The sequence below is a fragment of the Gymnodraco acuticeps genome, unplaced genomic scaffold (assembly GCF_902827175.1).
Source record: "Gymnodraco acuticeps unplaced genomic scaffold, fGymAcu1.1, whole genome shotgun sequence".
NCBI lineage: Eukaryota > Metazoa > Chordata > Actinopteri > Perciformes > Bathydraconidae > Gymnodraco > Gymnodraco acuticeps.
In genome coordinates this window covers 773,202-800,005 of record NW_022991286.1, presented here as the reverse complement: position 1 = coordinate 800,005, position 26,804 = coordinate 773,202, and the positions used below count along the sequence as shown (strand labels likewise).

General features: G+C 42.6%; 1 protein-coding gene across 1 annotated transcript in view; it reads left to right on the top strand.

Annotated features, from left to right (window-relative positions):
• The first annotated feature begins 6,707 nt into the window (after positions 1 to 6,707).
• LOC117562153 (alpha-2-macroglobulin-like) overlaps positions 6,708 to 26,804 on the top strand; it is a 29,589-nt gene continuing 9,492 nt past the window's right edge. The window contains exons 1-25 of the mRNA XM_034239973.1: positions 6,708 to 6,828; positions 7,060 to 7,240; positions 7,641 to 7,797; positions 8,662 to 8,714; positions 8,936 to 8,956; positions 11,013 to 11,178; positions 11,258 to 11,342; positions 11,442 to 11,592; positions 17,086 to 17,203; positions 17,311 to 17,420; positions 17,513 to 17,680; positions 17,841 to 18,068; positions 18,876 to 18,939; positions 19,043 to 19,188; positions 20,081 to 20,230; positions 21,157 to 21,303; positions 21,403 to 21,496; positions 21,609 to 21,750; positions 22,174 to 22,399; positions 23,741 to 23,867; positions 24,055 to 24,176; positions 24,267 to 24,318; positions 24,791 to 24,874; positions 24,957 to 25,133; positions 25,456 to 25,531. Of these exons, the coding sequence (XP_034095864.1) occupies positions 6,743 to 6,828; positions 7,060 to 7,240; positions 7,641 to 7,797; positions 8,662 to 8,714; positions 8,936 to 8,956; positions 11,013 to 11,178; positions 11,258 to 11,342; positions 11,442 to 11,592; positions 17,086 to 17,203; positions 17,311 to 17,420; positions 17,513 to 17,680; positions 17,841 to 18,068; positions 18,876 to 18,939; positions 19,043 to 19,188; positions 20,081 to 20,230; positions 21,157 to 21,303; positions 21,403 to 21,496; positions 21,609 to 21,750; positions 22,174 to 22,399; positions 23,741 to 23,867; positions 24,055 to 24,176; positions 24,267 to 24,318; positions 24,791 to 24,874; positions 24,957 to 25,133; positions 25,456 to 25,531 (3,131 nt within the window). The 5' untranslated portion in view covers positions 6,708 to 6,742. The remainder of the gene's footprint in view (positions 6,829 to 7,059; positions 7,241 to 7,640; positions 7,798 to 8,661; positions 8,715 to 8,935; positions 8,957 to 11,012; positions 11,179 to 11,257; positions 11,343 to 11,441; positions 11,593 to 17,085; positions 17,204 to 17,310; positions 17,421 to 17,512; positions 17,681 to 17,840; positions 18,069 to 18,875; positions 18,940 to 19,042; positions 19,189 to 20,080; positions 20,231 to 21,156; positions 21,304 to 21,402; positions 21,497 to 21,608; positions 21,751 to 22,173; positions 22,400 to 23,740; positions 23,868 to 24,054; positions 24,177 to 24,266; positions 24,319 to 24,790; positions 24,875 to 24,956; positions 25,134 to 25,455; positions 25,532 to 26,804) is intronic.

Sequence of the window (26,804 nt, the reverse complement as noted above, 5' to 3'; positions counted from 1 at the left end):
CTGCCGGGGGTCCTATCTATCGTATGTCTGTCCCGTTGGAGGTCCCGCCGTCTACTCTCCTGCCGGGGGTACTGCCAGCTCCTTGTCCTGTCTCGTTGGAGGTCCCGCCGACTACTCTCATGCCGGGGGTCCTGCCAACCCTTTGTCCTGTCCCGTTGGAGGTCTCGCCGTCTACTTTCCTGCCGGGGGTCCTGCCAACCCTTTGTCCTGTCCCGTTGGAGGTCCCACCGTCTACTCCCCTGCCGGGGGTCCTGCCAGCTCCTTGTCCTGCCTCGTTGGAGGCCCCGCCGACTACTCTCCTGCCGGGGGTCCTGCCAACCCTTTGTCCTGTCCCGTTGGAGGTCCCGCCGTCTACTCTCCTGCCGGGGGTCCTGCCAGCTCCTTGTCCTGTCCCGTTGGGGGTCCCGCCGACTACTCTCCTGCCGGGGGTCCTACCAACCCTACGTCCTGTGCCGATGGAGGTTCCGCTGGGGGTCCTGCCGGCCCTATGTCCTGTCCCGTTGGAGTTCCCGCCTCCTGCCCTCCTGCCGGGGGTCCTGCCAATCCCGTGTCCTGGTCCTCTTCCGTGGGGGATCCTGCCGAGGTCTGTCCCACCAGCTCCGGTTCCTGTCTGGCCGACACCGGGTCCTGCCCGGCCTCCGGCGCTGTCCCGTCAGCGCCTTCCTGCCCGGCCTCCGGAGCTGTCTAGTCTTCACCCTCGATCGCGGCCCCCTGAGAGCCACGGCCTTCGCCCTCGAGCCCGGCCCCCTGACTTTCCCGGCCGCGGTCCTCGCCCTCATGCTCGGCCCCCTGAGTTCGCCCGCGGTGGCCTTCGCCCCTCCATAACCCCCACCTTGGACTCTGTCTTGCCCCCGGGCCGTCCGCCCGAGTCCCCCTTCTCGGCTTCTGCCTTGCCCCCGGGCCGTCCGCCCGAGATCCCTTCCGGGTACTCCGCGGTGCTCTTGGGTTGTCAGCCCAGACCCGTCCTCCGGACCCCCTCCACCCACCCTGGTGGCCCTAGTTTTGTTTAGTCTTGTCTCTTCCTGTGTTCAGTGTCGGTTCGTCTTGTGTCATGACTAGTTCGTCGGTGAGTGTTCTGTTTTGTCTTTGTTTATCACCTAGCCTTGAAATAAAGGAATTTTCCCTTTAATCTGCATTTGGGTCCTGCTTGCTTCACACACACCGTAATAACTCTCGTGTCTGTGCCTTAAGTATTGAACTACAACCAGGTGGTAATTAGCCTAGCTTAGCATAAAGACTGAAAAGGGGCAAGCAGCTAACCAGTACTTCTCGTAAATACACCGACAGATACCTACAAAAATTGCAAATAACAGTAATAGTTACAACATATAAATCATATTTTACCACACATTTGACCGTATCAATTTCTCTCTCACATGTAGTAAAAAATCAAAATGCTAATTATTAAGCTTTACATTTCATCAAATTGTAATTCTGAAGTTTTGACTGAGCCATGCGTCTAATCCTAATGTACTATTACTATATGAACTTGTCAAACTCACAATGGGTTTTTTTTTATAAAGAAGGTATTTATTCTTCATTCTTGGCGAACCTGGCACCTACTTTTTTTTAAATGCAATTAGTCTGCCTACAGTTCGCCCAGAGATTTGGGTATGGAAAGCTCATCTCGGCCAATGTTAATGTTGCCTTGAACCGCTGGCCATTAGCACGTCAGGTTAGCAGGAGGCTGGCAAACTCACTAACTTTCTTAATCCCCACATTCAGATTTGTTTTTCTTTTTAAAACTTGTAATCTCAAGCCGAACCAACGCTGACTCAAGTGACATAAACTGAGGCGATTTATCGGACTTTACACAGCTGCCTCAAGAGCCAAAAAAGGCTTTACACAAACGTACAACATTTGTAATCGCACACCCCAATATCGGTGAACATACTTTCATATGTGAAATTGGTGGAGTTCCCCTTTAAGCTCCCAATGTTGCTCAGTACTTAATGCACAAACATGAAGGTGGTGTCATTATTTAGATGATAGCATTAATGATCTAAAATGTAGAATTAATACTGTAAATGATGTAACATCACACAGCAGAACCTTTATTATATCATAACTGGAATACATTATGTTATGGCAAATTACCATTTTGATCAAATGCTTTTTGATGGATGACAAACAAACAACATCAACAGGAAAAAACACAAGCACAACAGAAACAACTCAACAGCGTAACAGTGATGTAATCCAATATCTCAAATCCGATTAGGGCTGGTTCTGCTGATTGATAAACTTGTTACACATGCAGCAGTGACCATTAAAATGTTATTAGTGTCTTCCTGATTCTCAAAGCTAGGAAATCAACCGCTTACAGCTGCTCACATCCACCAGTTTAATCTTACATCATGCATTAGGATACGTCTAAATAGATCCTTTAAATACTTAATTGTGATATTAGTTTAAAATAAAATAATTGTTTTAAGTGAGCTTACCTATAAAGAGGAAGAGCAGATGTGTAGGTGTGCATTTTTCCTGATCCAACTATGACACTTGACACAAACAAGACATTGTACAGTTATTGAGGAGAGAAGAGAGAAATCCATAAATTAATAGACTACACGTTACACTTTAAAATTGTAATTGAAGTGATAATTCGATTACAATAATGCATGTCTTTTCATTCCGACAAGAGTAACACATAGCCTTGCCTATGTGCTATATATCCACATAAATACTTCCTTGAATATAAATAAAGTGTAAATTACACAATTACACACAAGCAATGTTTATTTTTATCATCCCTTTTGACCTTGCCTGCCCCAAGTAGTACAAAATACCTTTTTAAATCTTGTTAATACCATTAAATAAGATCAAGCATTAGACTTGAATTTCGCTTTTATTGGAGCAGTAACCCATTCCCAACCCTAATATCATGCTGTAATGTGTAAATAAACTTCAACTTAACACAATCATAAGACAACAGTTGCTGTTCCATAAAGTCTCAAATGATTCTACAATATTTAAAAAATCTCTTACCGTTGAGTTGTGTTTTGGTCTTTTCTCCTCTGTGACTTGCAACAGTGCACGGCAGAAATGATAGAATCAACATGATGAACTGGGCAGTGCATGATTGGGAAGCTGCTGGGGTGGAGTCGAGAGGGAAGGTTGGATGGAAGACAGTCTTAACCCTTAGATGCACGAGTGACTGGACCCTACACTCTTCCATAAGTAGGTCGAAAAGGATCCGTATTAGAATAATATGTGTTTTTATGCCATTTTTGTCATTTTGGTTAAGAAAAATCACTTGTATAATATTTAGTATTGTATTTTGGTTCACACTAGAAATATTTAATATTTAATTTTTCACTATTTATAATTGTAGACATTTTTTTTACATTTTGAAAAAAAAACATAATTCCATAGAACATGCATGCGGGTCATTTTTGACCCACTTATGGAAGCTTGGGGTAGTAATACAAAAACTAACATTTCTTAAAATTTGAATGGCATGATTTCCAAAACATGTTTGAGGAATAGCTGGAACATGAAATGATACAAAAAATGTAATTACAAAGATACTCTAAGAAAACCACCTCACCGGGTCCAAAAAGACCCACTTATGCATCTAAGGGTTAAAGTGGTGCCGTACTGTTGCTGGCTGAGTTCTATGGGTGATTGCTGATTACAAATGTATATGTTACTTATTTTTGCACTTTGTTACTTCGCACACTTTAAGCACTTCAGTTACATCTAAATGTCGGCAGAGTATGGTCCAATGAAACCTTCTGATAATTTGTATTAACATACAATATTTTTGTGATAAATAAACTTATACTGGGAAACATTTAGATCAAAAGATTGTCATCAACTTATTATCAAAACTATATTTTTGAAGGCAGAAGCAAGTTATTAAACGAAGAGTTATATTATGGTTTCATTTCCAGGATCTCCATTCCCAAAGAGAAATAATAAAACAGCCTCGCCTTGAAAAGTGGATAGAGATTCTAGACTGTGAGAAAAAGCTTATCTGTAATGCTGTAGTGCTGCCCTTGTGTTCCCTTATACAAAAAGACCCTAAAAACTTCAGGTTATATATTCAAGGGATAGTGTCATGCCCTGGCTCAAGGACGGACAACAAAAGGAGACCACACATGATTCATTTCCAATTAAAGTACATTTATTTAAAAAAAAAAACGAAGTAAATTGTGAAGTCAGTTAATCAGTAATGTGTGAAGTTAGTAGGTGTGTGAACATGCATCAGTATATAAAACAAAGCAGGTCGTTTGTGACCCTGACCAGAGCTGTTTCAGTGCTGTGGGCAGAACGGAAACCAGGACTGGAATTTCTCAAAGAGGCCGTTTAGTTGGAGATGGTCCTGCAACTACAATGATGTCTTCCAGCATGTCATGCACTCACTGGCTATGGTACAACAATTAGTTTGTACAGAATGGGAAAGACAACAGCATTCACCAAACTCAACACCCATCTCAGCGAGCTCAAAGATCTGGCCCATTTTGGACTCTCTGCCAGCTCGGAAGAGTCTTTGCCAGTCGCAAGAGAATTTGCGCTTCTGCTATATGGAAAAAAGGAAATTGGACTGATGTGCACAAACTTGGATGAACTGAGGTTCATAATTGCATCAACAACAGATGCAGCCTCGGAAAATCTGCCGCCAACAGAGGATGCATTTCAACAACATGTGTAAAGAGCAATGTTTCAGACAGCGATAGCCCGAACCCAAACCCTTGTTATGGAGTCCTGTTGGCAGGGGGTGGATTGTCAGAGATGGGGCCATTCAACCAGTGCTATTTACAAAACCCCCAGCACCTAGAGAAGTGAGAGACATTACTCACTTGTATTGCAAAGATGCAAAGTGTGGAGAGAATGGAAAGTGCCAGTGCCTCTCTGTTGGCCTTCCCTGTACGGAGTTCTGCACCTGCTGTGCAGAATGTCAAAATGTGTCCCCTAACGTTTCTGAGGAACCTGACATTTAACATTATATTCTAGTATCTATATACTTGACCTCTCACAGAATTATTTGATGAATTGTATACTGTACTTTGAATTAAGGTTCCAGTTTCAATAAAAACTGTACTATTTACACCTATGTTTTAGAGGCTTGCAATTTAGAACTAATACACTTTATTGTATTGGGTTACTCTTATTCTGACTATTTGGTGATGTAGTTCAGCCACCTGGCATTTCCCTCTCCAAATATAATGACCATCAGAGTGAGCATTCTTAACTTATAGGCTATTGTGCCACTTATCCCCCATTCGGAATGTGACTATATCAGAGAAGAGGTAGGCCTATGTCTAAAGAAATCTCATTTGCAATAGAACTGTACCAGATATGTCCATACAACTACTGGTTAGTGTTCAATAGCACCCTAGACAATTCAGTAATGGTATATTTTTTAGGGATTTCTGTTTTTCTGATAAATGAGAGAAAAGTGATGGAGTCCTATGTTCCTATCACCAAAAAGTGCAATTTCCGTCTAAACTAAAGCTAAGTTTACAGGACTATAATTCAGTATTTTTTTAGTTAAATAATTTTATTTATTTTTGTCTGCTTCTGAGAAGCTAATGTATAAGTTATACAGTTATTTCTGCAAGAAAATTACAATAAAATGACTGTTTAATCTTCACATCTTGTATTCATGTCTATAATTTTGAGCACCAAATTATTGAAAAGTATCGATAAGAGTATCGAAAAATACCGACGATACCCATCCCTAGTCATGACTGTTACCGCCGATAATTCACTCCCATTTTATTTACTGTTTACAGGTCAAAGATATAACTGAAGTGTGACATTCATTTTTCTATCCTTACAGTGACACCGTAAATCATCTTAAATACCCTTATATGCGGGTCCAGTTCCTAAGATACAAAAAAGTTTAGTTTTATTGTTGACACTAAGCAAATTGTGTGTGCTGTAACTCATGACCAGTATTGACAGTTCACAAATGTTTGCTTCCTGTAAATGGTCTACTTTGGCCCTAGACAAAATCAAACAGCCTGGTTGGTTAAAGGGCAGTATTGCAGAACTCAACTACAGTTACACTGATCACCCAATTGATTTTTGAAAAAAGTACAGCCCAAGCATCCTGATATCAACCTAGAAGACAATGCTTAAAATCTGCGTAATATCCTCAAATGACATATAAAGTGAAGCAATATAAACACCCGTGAAATCTAATGAAATAGCTCTACAATACTTAGATGTAAAGCTCACAAGGTTCTGTTTAACTGAATAAAGCAGAGCATAGTCCATGTTATTACTAGCTTATTATAATTCAGATTTTGTCAAACAATTTGTCAGTTTCTACTTCACAGTTTAATTTGTATAGTTACAAAATAACAAACGTTTTTTAACTCTGAACCTACACGTTTATGCTAATAGCTAGTTATATACCGTTAGCCAAAAAGGGTGTGTGTGTGTGTGTGTGTGTGTGTGTGTGTGTGTGTGTGTGCGTGTGTGGGCATGTGGTTGTGTGTGTGGGGTGTGTTTGTGTTTGTGGTTGTGTGTGTGTGTGTGTGTGAGTGTGTGTGTGTGTGTGGTTGTGGTTGTGTTTGTGTGTGTGTGTGTGTGTGTGTGTGTGTGTGTGTGGTTGTGGTTGTGTGTGTGTGTGTGTGTGTTGTGGTGTGTGTGTTGTGTGTGTGTGTGTGTGTGTGTGTGTGTGTGTGTGGTTGCGCGGGGTGGTTTTGTTGTGTGTCCGACGCAGGGGTGGGATTCTCTATCAGGGGGCTATTTAACAGAGGCTGACTCAGGATCATTGCAGTCAGTCATGGGTCATCCAGGGATTCAGATGTGGGGGCGGACACTGTGTGTCTTCTTGAGCTGGATGTGTGTGGGTCCAGCAGTAGCAGGACCGTAAGTACTGTCTGATTCGAAAATGAGTGTTGGTTAAAGACTTTCTTCATAAGTCTTCATAAGTCTTATCCATTTCAGAATCAGTGAGATATCTACTGTGTGTGTGTGTGTGTGTGTGTGTGTGTGTGTGTGTGTGTGTGTGTGTGTGTGTGTGTGTGTGTGTGTGTGTGTGTGTGTGTGTGTGTGTGTGTGTGTGTGTGTGTGTGGTGTGTGTGTTTTCTGTGATTGTAGGCAGTACATGGTAGCCATTCCTGCAGTTCTTGAAGCTGGAGCTGAGACCAAATTCTGTGCGAGTCTCCTGCAGCCCAACGAGACTCTGGTGATGACCGTCACTCTGATGTCGGAAGAGACGAATACAACCCTCATCCAGCAGACGTCCAGTGAAGACTTTCATATCTGCACTCAGTTCACGGTCAGCTTTCCAGATTTGATTCATTTGTACAATGTAAAAAGGTTGTCTTTAAAATGCTAAATGTTTTGTTGTGGAGTCTAAATTAGCTTTCATCCTTCATACAGTTATACATATACACTGACACACACACTCACAGATTTGTAACACAAAGCAAACTATATAAAAAACTAAAATGGGCTTAAATGACTAACGCTTTTGTAACACAGAATACATTTTTGCTATTAGCTTTTTTCAAAGATCAAGTGAGATCAAGTAAGTTAAGTTCTCATACATTTTTTCTCAGTAAGAGGTAGAATAGTACAACATAGAATATAATATAATTCCTTTATTATCATTGCAACAGGTACAATTCAATCGTTTGAAGGCTCCCTTTGTGTCTACATTATATTTTCTATCACAGACTCCTTCAGTGGAAGATGATGTGGTGCAGGAGTTCCAGGTGGAAGTACGAGGCGACACATTTTACTCAAAAGAAGTCAGGAAAGTCATGATCAGAAGCTATCAACCAATGACGTTTATCCAAACAGATAAACCAATCTACCTTCCTGGACAAACAGGTAACGTTGAGCGAATGATCTATGATGTTGTTAACTGTTGGTACCCGGGTTCCCCTTTACAATCAATAGCATGCAGCAAGGAGTAAACAATTCATTTGTATAAGAGATGTCCCGCCCCTTAGCCTGTCACGTACAATGTGTTGGAGTGCTAGTCAATAGAAGAGTGAGTGTTACATTTACCCAATACCATACTACCATATTTGAGAAGAAAATGTGTGTGCCCCAGTATAAGAACACACAGTATGGGTAAAAGTGACTGAAGCCCAGAGACAACATGTGAGTCTGGTAAAGTGTCATTGGCACATTTCCCTAACTTAGCTTAATATGAAAAACATGTTGGTTGCATTCATGGAAAAAGAAGAGGATAAGGGCCACATGTGATTTTTTTTTTTAGATCTGTCCAAAAGCTTGCACAAAACAAAAAAGATGTCCCTACTCCTCTCCCGTAAAAAAGATAACTTAACATAAATATGAAAAAAAGAATGCTTATATAAAACATGAGTTTAGCACTAAAAATGTTATGTTGGCATTTATAATAAAGTATGCGTCCCCACATTCTGGATATCACAGTAATACAGTATAACACGTTAATTCTAATAGCTAGTTTTATACCGTCAGCCAAAAAGGGAGGTTTACTTTTTGGGAAATTGTTTTTTCACTGATTATAATTAGACATGTTGCCAGACAGAGGAAATACTGTACATGTCAAAAGAAAATGATCTAATATTCTTAATTGTACATTTCAAGTTCATTACGTAATGTTTTGAGTTGACAGAAGATCAGTTTCACAACCCTTTTAGGATGTGAAACACTGTTGGAGGAGAGCTGTAAAAGCTTCATGTAATCTTTCTGCTTTTTTATCAGTGAAATTCAGAGTCATCTCACTGGACACCAAGATGAGACCTGCCCAACAGATGGTGAGTGTTTGAGAAATCGTTCCTAATATCTCTTTCATGAAACACATTTTTAGTGATTACGTTAAATGTGCGGGTTTTTATTTGTGCCACATTTGGAACATGTTGTTACGCATAATCCTATTTGAATTGGTAATGACAGTGAAACTATTGACTGTGACTGTCTTTGAACTCTGAATGATGAAAACAGCTGATCCTTTAACAATTATTTTTCTTTTTTGCAGTATAATACCATCGACATTGAGGTAAGAATACAAATATACATGAATAAATATAGAAATAATATACATGAACTGGTAATATAGTCTGAAGGTGACAAGTTTGATTATTTAGGAACACTTTAAAGCAAGATGGTCGAGTTTACTGATTTCTCTTTTAGACCAGTGGTTCTCAAATGGGGGTACGCGGACCCCTAGGGGTACGTTGGAGTACTGCAGGGGGTACGTGAGATTTATTTTATGATAATGGGAAAAAAAAAAGTAATGCATTTAAACAAACTACTAATAGTAGATTAACTACTTTCTTCAAAAGTTTACAGTAATTCTGGATAATAAAATGGGAACAATAAACGGGGTGCTCTCTTTTCCTCTCCCTCTCCTGACAGCTCGTCAGTCTCGTGCAGCTCGCTGAACCTGTAATAAGTGACCCGACAGTAAAGAATAAATATATGTATAACTAGTTTAGCTTGTTCCAGAGTAGATAAACTAGCTAAGTGTGTTAGGTCTAACTCTTAGTGTATTTTGCTCCACTCAACGGTCCGTCACAGCGGACGAGCTGTGATCATGCAGAGCTGCGTGTTCTCTGTCAGCAGCAGCTGATCTGTTCTCTGATCTCTCTCTCACGTCCGGTTAGACTTCACTCGCGTTTATGTCCAAATTTATCAGATCTACCTAGTTCTAGTTAATGATATGACTGCCTGCTTATCAAAGGACCTAAACAATAAGCGTTGCTTGGCAACGGCGTGTGGCCGCAAAGTATAGCATTATGCATATGTTTATATGAGGGGTCAGAATCCCATGCTCATAAAATGCTCATATATCTGTTTCTCTTCATTCCCCACGCCCCAAAATAAATAAATATACTAATTTTAGGAAAAGTAACGAAGTTTGAGAAGTGTGGGTTTTATATTAACAGAGTTACACATATTTAAAAACGCGAAGTGTAATAACTGCAATTTGCCTCCCTGTCACTGAGAATGACAAAGTTCCTCAGTGAAGCACATGTTTCTCACTAAATTGTAAGTACAACTTATTAAAAAGATCAGTTCAATGCAACTAATGTCGTCTTAGTGTTATTGCATGATGTTAAAATTGGTTTGCCATGAATTTAGTGATGGATTGTAAACATTTGAAATGTAGCATTTAAGTGTTTCTCAGTTACAAAGTTGTTGTTATAATAAATCAGACACTGATGGTGCAGCGCTGTACTGTACCTCTTTATATAGGCATTTTTTCCGTAACAATTTTTTTTGCGCTGATCAGGGGGTACTTAATGATAATAAATAATAATGCATTACATTTTTTATTAGAGCGCTTTTACAGGTGCTCAAAGCGCTTTACAAGTACACATTACACATATTAGACATGTAAGAGTCATTACTGCGGACATTACCCACAGGAGCAAATGTGGGTAAAGTGTCTTGCCCAACGGCCTGACGCAGTGGCGGCCGAGGCGGGATTTGAACTGGAGCCCCTTGATCTGATGACCAACGCTCTAACCACTGCGCCAAAACCACCCCTTTACTGCAACTGTATTTACTTTTGAAAGGGGGTACATTATTGAAAAAAGTTTGAGAACCACTGTTTTAGACAATCAATCTGTAAGCTCAAAGATATAACTGAAGTGCATATATCCTCCATATATCAATAAAATGTAGTGTGAACAAAGCTCCACTTACAATTTCAAACTACCTTTATTGTAATTGAAAGACAACATGAGGCTAATTTCCTGTATTTTCAGTTTGAATACCTGCGCATACAGTATCGTATATATCTAACAAACATCTTTACTTTACCCGCTTTTCACTCTGAGAATCAACAAGTACAATTCCTCTGCCATCTTGTTTGAATGAAAAAAATAAACAATCAACATTCTAATTTTGTCATTTCTATTCAGTTTTTTCTTGCATAATTTTTATTATTTAAGTGTTTTATGTCTTGTATACATATTTATGTTGCATTGTTGGAGGAGCCGTGGAATTAAGATTTTCATTGTCATACACTGTAGCTGACCCTGTAGATGACATAAAACCTTTGAATCTTAAATCCTGAATGTTGTTCCAATTTACCCTTTTTTGCATAGGATGCTAACAGGAACAAGATTGGACAGTGGCTTAATGAAACATCTGATAGTAAAATATTGCAGCTTTCTTACGCCTTGAACCCAGAGGCTCGTGAAGGATCCTACCAAGTTACTGTGTCGACTGGGTCTAATAAAATATATCACAGCTTCAAAGTGGAGAAATATGGTAAGGTATTGTTTTAAGCCATCCATTACAATCCATTAGTAATGAAGCAAGAATGCTAATGATCCTATTTTGTCATCAGTTTTGCCTAAATTTGATGTTAAATTAACTGCATCTGACGAAGTAAGTATCGATCAGGAAAAAATCAAAGCGGAAGTTTGTGCAACGTAAGTAAAAGCTCTTCGCTCATTTGCTCTTGAGTAGTTCCAGCTTGGGTGAGTGAATGGGGTCTTTTCTAAACACAGTTTTCTTATCAACCTAATTAGGTATACATATGGACAGCCTGTGCCAGGCAGTGTTAATCTGGAGATGTGCAGACATTTTAATAGTTACATTGAAAGAAGCTTAGTATACACCCCGGAAAATCCAGAGGGAGTCCCTGAAATATCCGCCCCATGCTACAAGGAAACAAAGAAGGTACAGTTGCTGAGGCGACAGTCTCATGTCCGTCTAAAATGTGCACCTTACATATCTACCTCCTACAGAATGTTTATATATTGTATTAAGTTGTATTATTCAAACACGACATACCGTGCACACTTACTGTAACACTACATCGGACTAGATATATTGTCATCTACGTTGTCAGTGTAGTGTACAAATTGATGAGCATATCAACTGATTAATCACAATGGATATCGTAGTTTCATTGTAAAAAAAGTGAACTCAAGCTAACTGATTATCTTGGGAGCTGCATTTCACAAACGTCACCAGCAAATAGAGTTTCCTTCTTAATGCATGGATATAAAGAGAACTGGATACAGCGTCTGAAGCTAGCCCGTTCATTCCTACAAGATTTGCTCTGTGGCGCTCAGTGGCCCAAAATGGAACTACTGTAGATTAAAAAACAAAATTAATCTGTTCTTGGTCCCATAAAGCAGGGGTTCCCAACGTTTTTTCCCAAGAGCCCCCCCAAATGACTCCTGATGGAAGTTGCGCGGGGGGCATCAGCATTAATTAATTAAAGTTTAAAAGTCTCAAAAATGCTACAACTACTATCACAAACTGGATGAATGTGAAGTATGTTGTTAAAGGAGGATGAAAGCGTAATTAAGGGGCACTATTGGAGTGACTTTGATGGTTATTGGACTCAGGATTCATTAATTTGGATTCCCGCTGTATGAAGAAATTAAAGGACGGAAAACAATGGAAGTGGAAACAATTCACAAAGGGATTAAACTGTTTAAAACACACCGGATATTGCCGATGTGTTTATGTGGATTCAAAAGTCGTAAATAATCTACAAAATGGAGGAGACTGATCTGATCGGAGCAACTGTGACAAATAATCCAACTGAAAAAAAAAAAATCTAAATATGATATTTGGCCTCAAATCATCTGAGGCCTGGCGCCCCCCCTGCAATCTTTGGCGCCTCCCCAAGGGGGGCGCGCCCTCCAGGTTGGGAACCACTGCCAGAGAGCATGCACACTTGATATTTCTTAAGCCCCGCCTCTGATATCCAGCTTTCGACTCAGTCAAATTAATGCAGAAGGAAAATAACTCGAGATTCGTCTTTTAACACATTTACAACTTTAAGACCCTTATGATTTATATAGGGGCTATAACATTACTGGGTAATTGATTGTACGACAATTTGAAAATGTCTCTTTCCCAATGTAAGTCAATAGATGAGAGCAACACATCTGGGTACTTTCCCTCTACGCAAGGCCATGCCCTTTTTTGGGTGAAAACACTCGCTATCATTTGACTGGCGCTAAATACAGATTCTGAAGTTTTCGCCGATCACATAAAAAAAACTATAATACCGCGCCTTTTTTTTATCGACAAGGAGCACAGATATTATGTTCAGACAAGCAAATAATTAAACAATGTTATTGGAGATTGATGAACGGCGTTGATTTGTTGGGCGTTGATATAAATCAATAGCTAGCACTTAAACTTTGATTTCTGAATTAGATTGTTTCTTTTACTGTCCTTTTTTTGTAGAGGAAGTCAAATACTGCTTGGCGCCGATGCCTTGTTTTTACTGTTAAGTGGCCGGAGGCCTTCATTATGTCGTGGACTAGAACTTTTTTTTATTTATTTTTTTATTTTTTTTTATTTTTTCAGCTCGGACATGAGAGGACGCTGGCGTTGCTTGTTCGCCGCTTCTCCGTCTGCGTTTTAACTTCTCTTGCCTTGAAAAAAAGGTGTTCGATTTGACTGCTGGATCATATATAGCCTACTGTTCTGTCATAACTGTGTGATGATCGCGTTGTTCAGTTGTTCATCCGGCTACTCACCATTTCTGTGGATCAGCTGTCTGGGGCTAGCTACCTGTCAGCTGTTAGCATCGACAGCCGCCGAATCCCGTTTTCCCCTGGGTTTTTGGCTCGGACTTCCACCTCTCTCGCCACCTGGATTATCCCTAAACCGGATTGACTGTTGCCTCGAGGGCCGAACTGTCCGTGAGTTAGCTCCAATCATTGCACCGCGGAGTGCTGTTGCCCGAGGCTCGGTAGCTAGCCGGTTAGCTGCTGTGGATATGGTGCTTCAATACTCCGCTCTCCAACTTCTCCAACTTCGGAGTTTTTTCAGCTCTGCTGCACCAGTCTGCCTGGATGCCATCAGATCATCAGGACTCTTGCAGCGCCCCCGCTACATACACAGATCATCCCGCTACAAATTTATTCACACAAATTCTAGTATTCCTGTGGTACAATCGGCTCTGTACTTCCGTGTTGCCTGTCGACGTCATCTAAACATACGTCACGTGCGCACCAGCTGTCTGAAGCCCCTGGCCTGCTCTGACAGTAGCTCTCCTCTGCAGCCACCTTCATGCTGCTCAATACCCGCTCCCTCAATAATAAAGCATTACTCATCCATGACATCATCATTGATAAGAAACTTGATTTCTTATGTTTAACGGAGACATGGCAGAACCAGCAGGATTTCTTCGCTCTCACCAAGCTACTCCCCCAGGCTATATTTACCTCCATAAACCTCGCTCCACGGGGCCGCGGCGGCGGGCTGGCTGTTATCCACCGAGCAGGTATCCGGGTCAGGGAGATTCCCTCTCCCAATATCACATCATTTGAGTGTATTACATTCTCGCTCTCCGGATCACCTCTACTCCAGGTTGCCCTGATTTACCGCCCCCCCCAAAGCTTCCACCACCTTCATGTCCGAGCTGAGTGAGCTTCTGTCCTCTCTCTGCTCTAAATCACCTTCCACCTATCTGCTGGGAGATTTTAACATCCACGTCGACTCCTCCAGCTGTAGCTTTGCCACAGAATTTCTGTCACTTCTGGACTGCCTCAACATAACACAGCATGTCCAGGGCCCCACCCACTCCAAAGGTCACACGCTGGATCTAGTCTGCTCCACTGGTGCCCCCCCCTCTCATCTGCAGCGCCTAGACCTGGCAGTATCAGACCACCATGCCATCATCTTCACCATCCCCATCCCCCTGCCCAAGCAGCGCCCCAGGCGCACAATCACCTTCAGAGACACCAAATCAGTGAGTGCATCAGCCCTATCAGACCTCCTCATAACCCACATGGCCCCCGGCTCTCTCCGACACCTCGCCGGACGTGTTGGTGGCCCGCTACAACACTGCCCTCTCTCTCAGCCTGGACTCTCTGGCTCCCCTCAGAAGCCGGACGGTGTCTTTTCTCCGCCCGGCACCATGGTTCACCTCTGATCTTCGCACAATGAAGCAAACTGGTCGTCGGTTGGAGCGGCTTTCCAGACGAACTGGCCTCACCGTCCACCGTATGGCCCTGGTGGACCATGTAAGGTCCTACAAGGAGGCTCTCTCCAAGACCAAGACCGCCTACTACTCCTCCCTCATCACCTCACAACAAAATCAACCCCAGATCCTTATTCTCCACCATCAACCGACTGCTCCGCCCCCTCCCTGCCACGCACACTGCTGAAGCTCCTGACCTCTGCTCCAAATTCCTCAACTTTTTTCAGGCTAAGGTGATCTCCATTCATCAACAACTCCTGGTGCCCGCCCCCTCCCCCTCTCTGCACTGGCCCCTGACACAGAAATGCACACTCCCGGCTCAACCCCTCAATCCCCAATGCTCTCTCTCCTCCTTCTCCCCAGTGGATGTTCCACTGGTCTCGAAGCTGGTGACCAATGCTAAGGCCTCCACCTGCTCCCTTGACCCCATGCCCACGGTGCTGGTCAAGGCCTGCCTTCCCACCCTCTGCCCCATCATAACAGACATCATCAACTCCTCTCTGTCATCTGGTATAGTTCCCTCCTGCTTCAAAACCGCCTCCATCACTCCCATCCTCAAGAAGCCTGGTTTGGACCCTGAGGAGCTGAACAACTACCGACCGATCTCCAACCTTCCTTTCCTTAGCAAAACTTTGGAAAGAGCAGTCGCCGCCCAGCTTCATCAACATCTGTCCAACCATGAGCTCTACGAACCCCTACAGTCAGCCTACAGAGCACATCACAGCACAGAGACCCGCCCTCCTCAAGATCACTAATGACCTCCTTCTCGCTGCTGACTCCGGACAAATCAGTATTCTCATCCTCCTCGACCTCTCTGCTGCTTTTGACACTGTTTCTCATACAGTCCTCCTGAAATGCCTCTCTAACAACCTTGGCATCACTGGCACAGCTCTGTCATGGTTTCAGTCCTATCTATCAACCAGGTCTCAGTTTGTTAGCATCAGCGGCTCATCCTCCCCCTCGGCTCCAGTCAACCATGGTGTCCCCCAAGGCTCCGTGCTTGGTCCCCTACTTTTCACCATTTACATGCTCCCCCTTGGCCAGATCATACGTCAATTCGGTCTCAATTTCCACTGCTACGCTGACGACACTCAGCTCTATCTCAGCACCTCACCATCCGCCCAGCTCCCTCCACAGTCTTTGGTCAACTGTCTCCACGCCATAAAAACCTGGATGACAGCAAATCTACTCAAACTCAACAGTAAGAAGACTGAGCTCATGGTTGTGGCCCCCAAAGCACTGCTCCGGAAGGTTGGGGATCTCCTCCTCCACATTGACGGCTGTTCCATCTCCCCGTCTCCCGAAGTCCGTAACCTGGGTGTCATCCTTGACTCCACTCTCTCATTTCAGTCACACATCAAATCCGTCACTAAGTCTGCCTTCTATCACCTCAGGAACATCTCCCGTCTACGACCATCACTCTCTGATTCCGTGGCCGAGACCCTCATTCATGCATTCGTCTCCTCCCGGTTGGATTACTGCAACGGAGTCCTGTTCGGGGTTCCCAGTAAAGCCCTGGACAGGCTCCAGTATGTGCAGAACTCGGCTGCCAGGGTGCTCACTCACACCAAGCCCTGGCAGCACATATCCCCCACCCTGATCCACCTACACTGGCTCCCAGTCAAGCACCGTATCACCTATAAACTCCTTCTTCTGACTTACAAATCCCTCCATGCCCTCGCCCCCCAATACCTGTCTGACCTTCTCCGCTACCACACTCCATCCCGGAAGCTAAGATCATCTGGACAGGATCTCCTCTCCACCCCCTGCACCAGGTTGCGGACTTTTGGTGACAGAGCCTTCAGTGTGGCATCCCCCACCCTCTGGAACTCTCTCCCCCCCGAAATCCGCAGCGCCCCAACCCTGGACATTTTCAAAAAAGCCCTCAAAACGCACCTTTTTACCAAGGCTTTCGCCACTGTATAGTTAGTTTAATAGGTTTATTTTTCCGCTACTTTCCCCCCCCCCCCCCCCCCCCCTTAACCTGTCTGCCTTTTTTCCCCTACTCCCCCCCCACCCTACCCGACTTGTAAAGCGACCTTGGGTTTCCTGAAAGGCGCTATAAAAATATTATTTATTATTATTATTATTAGAACATAAGTGTAGTACCACCATTTGGCCACTACTAAAATGTGCTTCAACGGCCAGCACACTTCCTGGGGAGTTGAAGTAGAAACAGAATCCAGAATGTATTTCATCTATATTTTTGTGCTTTTTAGACGAACAAGAAAGGCTGTGCCAATTTTATCTTCTCAATGTCAACTTTCACAAAAGTTGCACAAAAAGTGCTGCGAGATCAGTTAAAACTCAGTGCCAAAGTGGAAGAGGAGGGCACAGGCAAGTATTTTGATATATTTCTTCATAATTTGATCCTACTCTTGATGAATATATCTAATTTAAACAATATATAATTCATGTATTTGATATGGAGCATCCTTCTACAGGTATTTCACACCAACAAGAGAAGTCTATGGATATTTCATATGTTGTTGGAAAGCTGTCCTTCACTGACACACCCAAGATTTATGACCAAGGATCCTTTGTGGAGGGAAAAGTGAGTGCATCTTGTTTTCACTTCTTCAGGGTCATGCAACCAAATTGTTCTGAAATGCCTTCTCAGTAATATCACTTTTTTCTTTACAACAGGTTAAAGCAGTTTATTACAACAATACACCCATTGCTGACATGCCGGTGTATCTTTTTGAGGGTGAAAGGTGGTCAGCACGTTGGTTACATAATCTTACCACTGACAGCAATGGTGTTGCCCCTTTCAATTTCTGCACCGCTAACCTACATGGGGACATCCATATCCAGGTAAATAGGAAAATAACCATCTTGTATCCAACATGTTGTCTGTCACAGTATAAAACAACCGAAAATCAATTCTTCAATATACAGCAACTGGCCGAAGTGGTACAATATGTAGCTTTCTTCTATCCCAACCAATGTTAACATAGTTTTTTCTGTTGTCTAGCTAAGCAACACACCAACATTGGGTTACGCTCCTTATAGAGCGGCACATTACGAGACTGGAGATCAAATAGTTTTGTTGGCCCAAGTCTCTTCTCCTGATACTAAAACTGTCAGCTTCCTGGAGATGAAGAAGAAGGATAAACCGCTTCCATGTGACAAAGAAGAAGAAATCTTTATCCAATACACTGTGGTTGGAGAGGCCAAGGGCTCAGTGGATATGATGTATCTCGTAAGTAAAAAAATCATTTTTTGTTTTAATAATAACCTTCACAACCGAGTGCTGGCTGAAAGGAACACGTTCAACCCTAACCCTAAGTCCTTACACCCGTTAGTAGAGTTGTTTTCCAGTTGAGTATAATCAGCTGAGTTCCTCTTTTTATACATTTCATTACTGCATGAATCAATAATTCATAGCAAATCTAATAAATGATGATCTGGATAGGTTGATGCTCCATTTGATTGGCTGTTTTTAACAAACCCCTCCTTTCCTGCCGCTTAAGCATGTGATGGAAACTTCTGTGCAGAAAGGATGGAAACTGGAGCAGCTTTAGTCGAACGCTGATATTTATTAAGAGTATAATACAGCCGGAGAGATTACAAAGTTTATCACACTTCCATGTGAGCCACTCAGCAACACTCTAAAGACAAAGAGTAGAAACATCTCTATATATCTTTAAAGGAGGGATCTAAAAAGCCCGCCTTTCCCCTAACCATTACCAGACATCGGAACAAAGGCACCTTTGTATTGCAACTCCTCATGTGCCCAAACCCCTCCCCCACAGGAAGGCAGAGGACCTCTTGACCTGTGTCCTCCTGACGTTACACGCAGGATCACATGCAACTCAACAAAAGCACACGTCTGTTAAGCAACAGTTTATAAGAAAGACTGAGAACCTCTAAATACACAGATCGGATTAAAATATTCTCTGACAAAGCATATAGTTGGAGTTGGTTTGTTAAAGTCAGAGCTAACACTGCCAGCCATGCTTTGTGGTACAAATCTAGTTCTTTGTGACAATTTTCTGAAATTCCCCAGGTCTTATCTAGAGGTGCCATTGTCATGCAAGGACATATCCGGATTGATGTGGAAGATCAATCAGGTGAGTAAAGAATGACATCTTAAAAATCTCCCTTTTAATAAGCTTTGCCAACAAAATCATATGATTGATGATTGTGGTTCATAACAGTTTGGTTGTGTTTCAGTGAATGAGGGCCAGGTGTCCTTTAAGCTGGCAGTGTCTCCAGACATGGCTCCAGACATTCAGGTTATAATTTACGCCATCCTCCCCAGTGAGACTGTGATCGCCAACAGCGCCGACTTCTCCATTGAGAAATGCTTCAGGAACAAGGTCAGTTTCAGAAGTGTCTGTTATTTTCAGAGTCATAAGTCATTTTTTGGAGAAATAAAAAATATCACACAAGCTATCAAGTTAACAATCTCAAAACCATTGGTTATAACTCTTTAGGCCCATTTTGCAACACCTCTTTTGTTATCCATGCGGACTCTTCCACCTGCCAAAGTCTGTTCGACTAACAAATTGCTCAAACCTGATTTGTCAATACTACTAGGTTACAAACGGTCTTCAAATGGACTGTGAACTAGACTAAAAGCATAATCCTTCTGCGCTCATATGCAAATATCTCTTTACAACGATTAGCATAAACCTTATTAAGCACTATTGAGGAATTATAATCCAGGTGCAGTCCTTGCTCTACTTGCACAAAAGACAGTTAATTTTGTGGGTAAAGAAATTATGTTTCTCTAAAGCCATGGCGTGAAAATCAGTGTTAAGTTCAGCCAATTTACAAGGAATGGATTGTTATGTATAATAAGTGGAGCATTGATTTCTGGACTGTAAGCGTGGCATAGCCATGGATGTGGTTCTCAGTTCCAGCATAGCAGATTGTTGGTCAGAAATGTGAACCAGTTTCAAAGGCCGAGAGCTGGCGTAGTTGCAGTGGAAAAACTGATTTGCAATCAGGCACATGCTCTGAACTGCTCTTAAAAGAAAATATATGTAATTTATTATGCGTTGGTAGGACCAACAGCAAGGCCATGTCAGTCCACTAAAGAGAAAATGCTAGCAATGTTGCTATGTGCGGCTCTGGCATGGGGCCATTCCCCTCAGAACCAGAGCATGGAGAAAAGTAAAGGTAAACTACACATTTTTGTCAAGTTCAAAACATTTCAGGTTCTCATCCGCCACTGAAGTCTCAGGTGAGATGTTTTTTATATGTAAGGTGTCGCTGGAGTTCTCTCCATCCTCGGCCGTCCCCGGAGAGCAGACCATCCTGCAGGTGAAGGCCCTGCCAGACTCTCTGTGTGGTGTCAGCGCTGTCGACCAGAGCGTCCTCATCAAGGAGCCAGGGAAAACTCTGGATGCAGACAAGGTACCTGTTAGAATCAGCCACAAATAGATACAAAGTTAATGTTACCATAGCATTTTATTTTCCTTAATTTGCATTCGTTATGCAGAGGTTCAAGATTTTTCTAATATTTCCTTGTATGGTGGTCAATCATTCTTTATTCTATTATTCTACCAGTTACATATTGTTACCAACTTTCTGTTAACCCTTGTGTTGTGTTTGAAAGCTGTTACCGTTCATGGTGTTCGCGGGTCAATTTTGACCCATGATTTATCTCAGTCCAAAACACTCAAAAATAGACTATCATCCAATATTGTTTTAATTACATCATAACTAACTTATTATGCATTAATAACCGTACAATCCTGTTGTAATTGCATTTTATGGCCCAAAAAAACATTACACAACATATTTAAGTACAACTTGTGATTCAATTCACTCATTATATTCACTATAGTGAAGACATTGGATCTTTAGGTTATCTGACTATAATAGACTAATATTAGAATACAATCTCCCCAAATAAAGTTTTGAATTATTGTTACAGTGGATGAAGGTGGTGGGGGTGGGGTGTCTATAGTCAAAGATGAATCTTGATTGGGCCAAATTTGACCCAGAGTCACCCCCAACAATGCTGCCGGGTCTTCCTAGACCCGAACACCAAAATATACACTTTTTTTAGAGACCTTCAGACTTGGCAAAAATTGTCAAAATCAGTTTTGTAGTGTTTATATAGCTGTTGTGGAGGGTATCATGAAGCCTTGTTCCGATAAAAAAAACTAGAGCCTAGTTATTTTATCATTTTAACTTGAAACGGGTCAAGGGAGACCCCAACACAACATAAGGGTTAAATGCATCTCAGTAATCCGCAGTTTCTCAACTGTCAGATGGTCATACAAATAATAAAACTCTTGTGAGAATATAGTGGTGAACCATACCTTTCTTCTCAGATATTCAACTTGTTGCCTGTCAGAAAAGCAACACATGTTCCACACAATGTTGAAGATCGTGTAGAATGCTTGCTCGTGAGACCCAGAAGATACGCTATGCCATTTCCCGATGGAAACCAGAGAGATGATGCTCATACAGTTTTCCAGGTACTAACTCCACAAACAATGATGTTTAATATAGCAATATATGTTGCTGTAGCCCATTTTTTATAAACTTTTCAGTGATTCCTGTATTCATGTATTTAGAATGTAGGTATGAAGATGGCAACAAACCTGGTTATCAGAGTGCCGACATGCCTCAAGTACAGAGGAAGAGAATACCACCAGGGCCATGGCCATGGTAATTGCTTTTCTTGTTCTATTGAGTGACACATACTTAACATTTACCAGCAATCAAACAGGTTACCATGTTTTCTCCTGCTTTTGTTGGATTCCTTTTTTGATTTTTTTAGTTTTATATATTCCGGCATCCAGTATGGAAAGGTCATTTGGGTCAGCGGCTGCTGGTGCAAACAATTCTCCTGATGATTCACCAATTGAGACCGTTCGAACTTTCTTCCCTGAGACCTGGATATGGGACCTGTTGGAAGTTGGGTAAGAATATGCAATAAAGAGTTCTAAGGGTCATGAATTGAGTAAATGTATTCATTTAAACCAGATATATATGTAGACCAGACTCCCAGCACACATGAATAGCAAGAAAATCCCTTAATGACGCTGCTCATCAAGTCGTGTTTAACATGTTGGCTTGAAGGGAAATTAAAGGGTATTTGTGATTCTATAAAAACGTATATTCATCATTTTAGAGACGTTTATTTTATAATGACGGTATGTGCGGAAATATTTTGGGCTAGTGTGCATCATTTTTAGGGTTATTGTTCTTTATTTAGAATATTGCCAGAATTGATTTAGCAAGACTGAACCAAGTAATCGTTTCTGAGTTTTGAGATCTCAAAAATCAAGTCATTTATATTTCTCAAGGTCACGGAATCTGTTTGTGTGCTTCTGCTGATCCAGAAAGTCTGGAGCGAAGGATGTGTCCGTCACAGTCCCAGACACCATCACCACCTGGGAGACGGAGGCATTCTGTTTGTCTTCTCAAGGTTTTGGCTTGGCTCCTCGTAAAGAGATCACTGTCTTCCAGCCCTTCTTCCTCGAGCTCAGCCTGCCCTACTCCATCATCCGAGGGGAGCACTTTGAACTGAAGGCAACCGTCTTCAACTACCTGACCAGCTGCATCATGGTAACTCATGTTTTCACATGACCTATTATTACGTCAGCATGCTCATAATAATTGCTAATATGCTAAGCAGGTGCAATACAATTCATTATTTGGTGAAAATGTAAGAAATGTTAAATAAATGCACCCAATATTTATGCAGTTTATGGTTTCATAATGCCTTCACTGTATTTACTTACTTGTATTGCACTGTGGTAACGACTTTGGTGCAAGTAAAGGTAGCTGCTTTCTATAAGGAAGCATGAGAAAAGGTCCAACATTTCACCTTCCAAACATTGAACTTGTGAAGTCCGAGCGCAGAAAATATTCTGCCTCTTGATAAACTGTCTTGTTCCGGTAGGTTCCTCCCAGCTTTGCCTGTACAGATCCTCCCCTCAAAATGTCAACGGATAATTTATTTGTGCATCATACCGTTGATAGCCAGTAGTGGAATGGATACTGCTCAGCTCTTTTTGCCGTATGGTTTTTACATTGTCACTGTGCCCCATCTTTAGAAATCTGTATTGTAGGTCGAAACATCTCCAAATAGCTTTTTGTTGTTGTCTAGACTTTCTGAAGTCAATCTGGATACAATCCTTGTAACCAAGGCTTTAGTCCCATACTCATGGACCCAACACATTGGTGATCTTGTTTGGTGAACACTTAGAGTATTCTAATGAAGAAGTCTGGTCTGATAATGATAAGGGCAAGGATAGGGAGTGTAAGAAGAACAGCAATGTTCTTCAGATGGAAAAAAAGCAGTTTTGCTGATATGGTAGGAATGAGAAGGTGGGGTCGAAGATGATGCAATAGTTGTGCAGGGGGCGATGAGAATGAGATGTTCAGTGAAAATGACTGGGCATAGTGGGTGAGGGAATTTGGGCAGTTTTTTGATATAGATGCCATGTTGACGGAGGATGCTTCCTAGGGGAAGGATATACAGGACAAAAATGAGGGGAGCGAGGACTGAACCCTGGGGGACACCATGACGGAGTTGGGCAGTGGAGGAATGGCAATTATTTACGGATTTTGGTGTAGCGAAATGATGTAAAACAGGAGAAGGCAGTTATGTTGATGGTGTGAGAGGAGGATGGAATTGTTGATTGAGTCAAAGGCTGCACTTATGTCATCAAGGATGAAGATGGTAAGGAGGCTGAAGTCTACTCAGAAGAGTTTATTGTTTGTGATTTTTCTCATTTAGTTGAGAGCTTAATAAAAGGCGAAGTTCAGAAATGGTCGTGGACCAAGTGAAGACATCTTTCAAACCCATTTCTGGGTGTTAAGAATAATTTCTGCACCACTCTTTTGTTTGCTTTTGCTATAAATCTACATTTTCTAAAATATATTGCTGTCTCTCTTGAACAGGTTACTGTGGCTCCAACCCCCTCCTTAGATTACACCCTTACCCCCCTCTCTGGTGACCAGTACACATCCTGTTTGTGTGGTGGTGAGCGCAAGACCCTCAGCTGGACCATGGCCCCCTCAGCTTTAGGTGAGAGAAGATTTTTCTACTGATGTGAAATGTTAAAGTGTGCCAAGGTAGATTAAACCTTTTTTTTTTTAACCTTTGTGACATCATTAAGATCCAACTTAGTGACAGAATGTTTTATACACTATTATTAATAAAATAACACAATTGATTGATCAAGTGTCACATCTTGTTTGTTGTTCTCTTGTAGGGGTTATGAATGTGTCAGTGACTGCTGAGGCTGTGGCATCCCAAGCTTCATGTGACAATGAGATTGTAAGCGTGCCAGAAAGGGGTCGTATCGACGTGGTCAAACGTTCTCTCATAGTCAAGGTCAGGACGTTTAAACAAAATGATAAAGTATAAGTTCATCCATTAACTAGAAAGAAACTCTGGAACTCGCATTATATATTTTTCTTTCAGGCTGAAGGAACTGAGATGTCCAAGACCTACAACTGGCTTCTCTGCCCAAAAGGTCAGTTTGTTCAGAAAAATAACAACCAATTATGATAAGTTAGGAGATTTCCCATCAAGGATATGTGACCCTCTTATCTAAATCAGTCTGGCGAATACCAAGTTAATCGTGGATTTATGTCCAAAACCTCGTGCAGAGGTATTACAGTACAACGGGCGCTGTGTGTTACCTCAGAAAATACACACAACACACAGATGAATCTCAGAACAATAAGCCGCTGATGTTGATGTGACTGATTTTGATGGAGCAGGTCAGTCACATAGAATAGATACATTCACTACGTGTGGGTAGCACTTAACTTATTTGTCAATGAGTCACAGATTCATAAAAGGTCATTATTTAAATGTTATCACCCTGATGGAAGAACACCTAATTCTTATTCTCAGTCCTGTTTCAATCGATGATCCATTAACCATCCGTGAAATCTATCTTTGTTTGAGTGCTGAGCTGACTGTATCTTGTCTTCACACAGGAGAGGCTTTGAAAGAGGAAATAGAAATACAGCTGCCTGAGAACGTCATTCTTGGATCTGCCCGAGCTTCGCTATCAGTCTTGGGTAACACATTAATTTCTGTTGAGTTGTTTTTGTTGTATTTTGAGTTACATTTTCGAGTATTAGCTTCATTGTTTTTGTGCAGGTGACATTCTGGGCAGGGCTCTAAACAACCTGGATGGGCTGCTGCAGATGCCGTATGGATGTGGTGAGCAGAACATGGCGCTCTTGGCCCCCAACATCTACATCCTCCAGTACCTGAAAAACACTCAGCAGCTGACCCCAGCCATCAAGGACAAGGCTACCAACTTCCTGACCAGTGGTGAGTCTCTGGTGAAATATGTCAAATGTAGCATGAGTAACATTCTGGCACACAAAAATGCAACCAGTATCAGAAAGAGTGTTGCATGATTATGTAGCCCGTGCCGATTCATCCCTTTTTTCTGCCTTTTCCCTGCTATGCAAATAATGGTAAACATCCTGAATATATGAGAGGAAGTTTCGGTCAAACATGGTAATGTGATTAATTTGCGTTCTTTATTTGAATCACTTTAAGGTTTCCAGGTTGATCACAAGCTTTAAAGTGTTACTTCATTCATTCATTTAGCAAAACCCTTTTGTAATTTGACACTTTTGTGATACAGGCTACCAGAGACAGCTGAACTACAAACATGATGATGGTGCATACAGCACATTTGGAACAGGAACTGGGAACACTTGGTGAGAAAACTGAGGTTACCTACTGTAACCCAGCTTCTATGAGTAAATGGCGCAGCCCTCTAAGGCTATCGCTATTGGGTTATCCCTCTGCGCCCCCGCGCAGCACTGAAACACTTGTAGTCCACGCCCACCCGCTAGGTGGGCCCCACCCTCGGGCTTCCTTCCGGTATAAATAGGAAGGAGGCCCGGCAATCTGCTCCCATACAAAATAACTTTTCTTCAGCTATTCGTAGAGCCAGTGGGGCCCAGCGCTTAGAGGGCTGCGCCATTTACTCATAGAAGCTGGGGTTACAGTAGGTAACCTCAGTTCTATTTCGTATATGGCTTCGCCCTCTAAGGCTATCGCTATTGGGTTAAGGGCGAAGCATGATGTAGTCTGCGCCCCACTGGGTCCGCCCGGCACTAGAAGCACAGACACACCTGCTCAATAACACCCCCCTGCCTGTTGTGCCATGCGTAATGGCGCATCACCGTCCCTGGAACATAGCAAAACATGCCTATTTTCCCGACGGGGTGAAGGCTGGGAACAATACATACTGGCCGCTGTGAGAAAGTAGAGACGAAGGTCCCACCTTGTCCTGCGATCATAGAGGGGGAACAGCTGCTCTCTCCGTGTCAGACAGGTAGGAGAGCGCACAGCTGGATCCCTGACGTCACTCACTCTGACCAGGCACTCCGTACGAAGTGTGTCAGAGTAAAGGGAACATCCCTCTCATACGAGGGGAAAAGGGCCGCTCTCCGCATGCCGAGAGGCAGGAGAGAGGCGCACCGCTGGATCCCTGACGTCACTCACTCCGACAGGACACCCAGTACAGGGTGCGTCAGAGAGGAATGGGAGACCTCCCTCAAATAAAATTGAATAAATGAACAGGGGGAAGACCAAGATGCAGCCGTGCAAATATCTTCCACTGACATTCCTCCGTGCAACGCCGTGGAGGAGGAAAGTCCTCTGGTGGAGTGCGCCTTGATACTCTCCGGGGGCTCCACCCCAGAGGAGACATATGCCTGTGACACAGCCTTACACAGCCAGTGTGACAGCCGTTGTGCAGACAGAGGTTGCCCGATCGAGCGCTCTCTATAGTGCACAAACAGGCGCTGAGAACGGCGCCAGGCCGCCGTGCGCGCCACATAGCAGGACAGCGCGCGCACAGGACAGAGGAGATGAGACGTGGCTTCTTCCTCCGACCTGTAAGGAGGGGGGAATAAGCCAGCCAGGGTGATCACTCTTGACCTAAAAGAGTTGTGATGACCTTAGGCAAGAAGACGGTGTTTC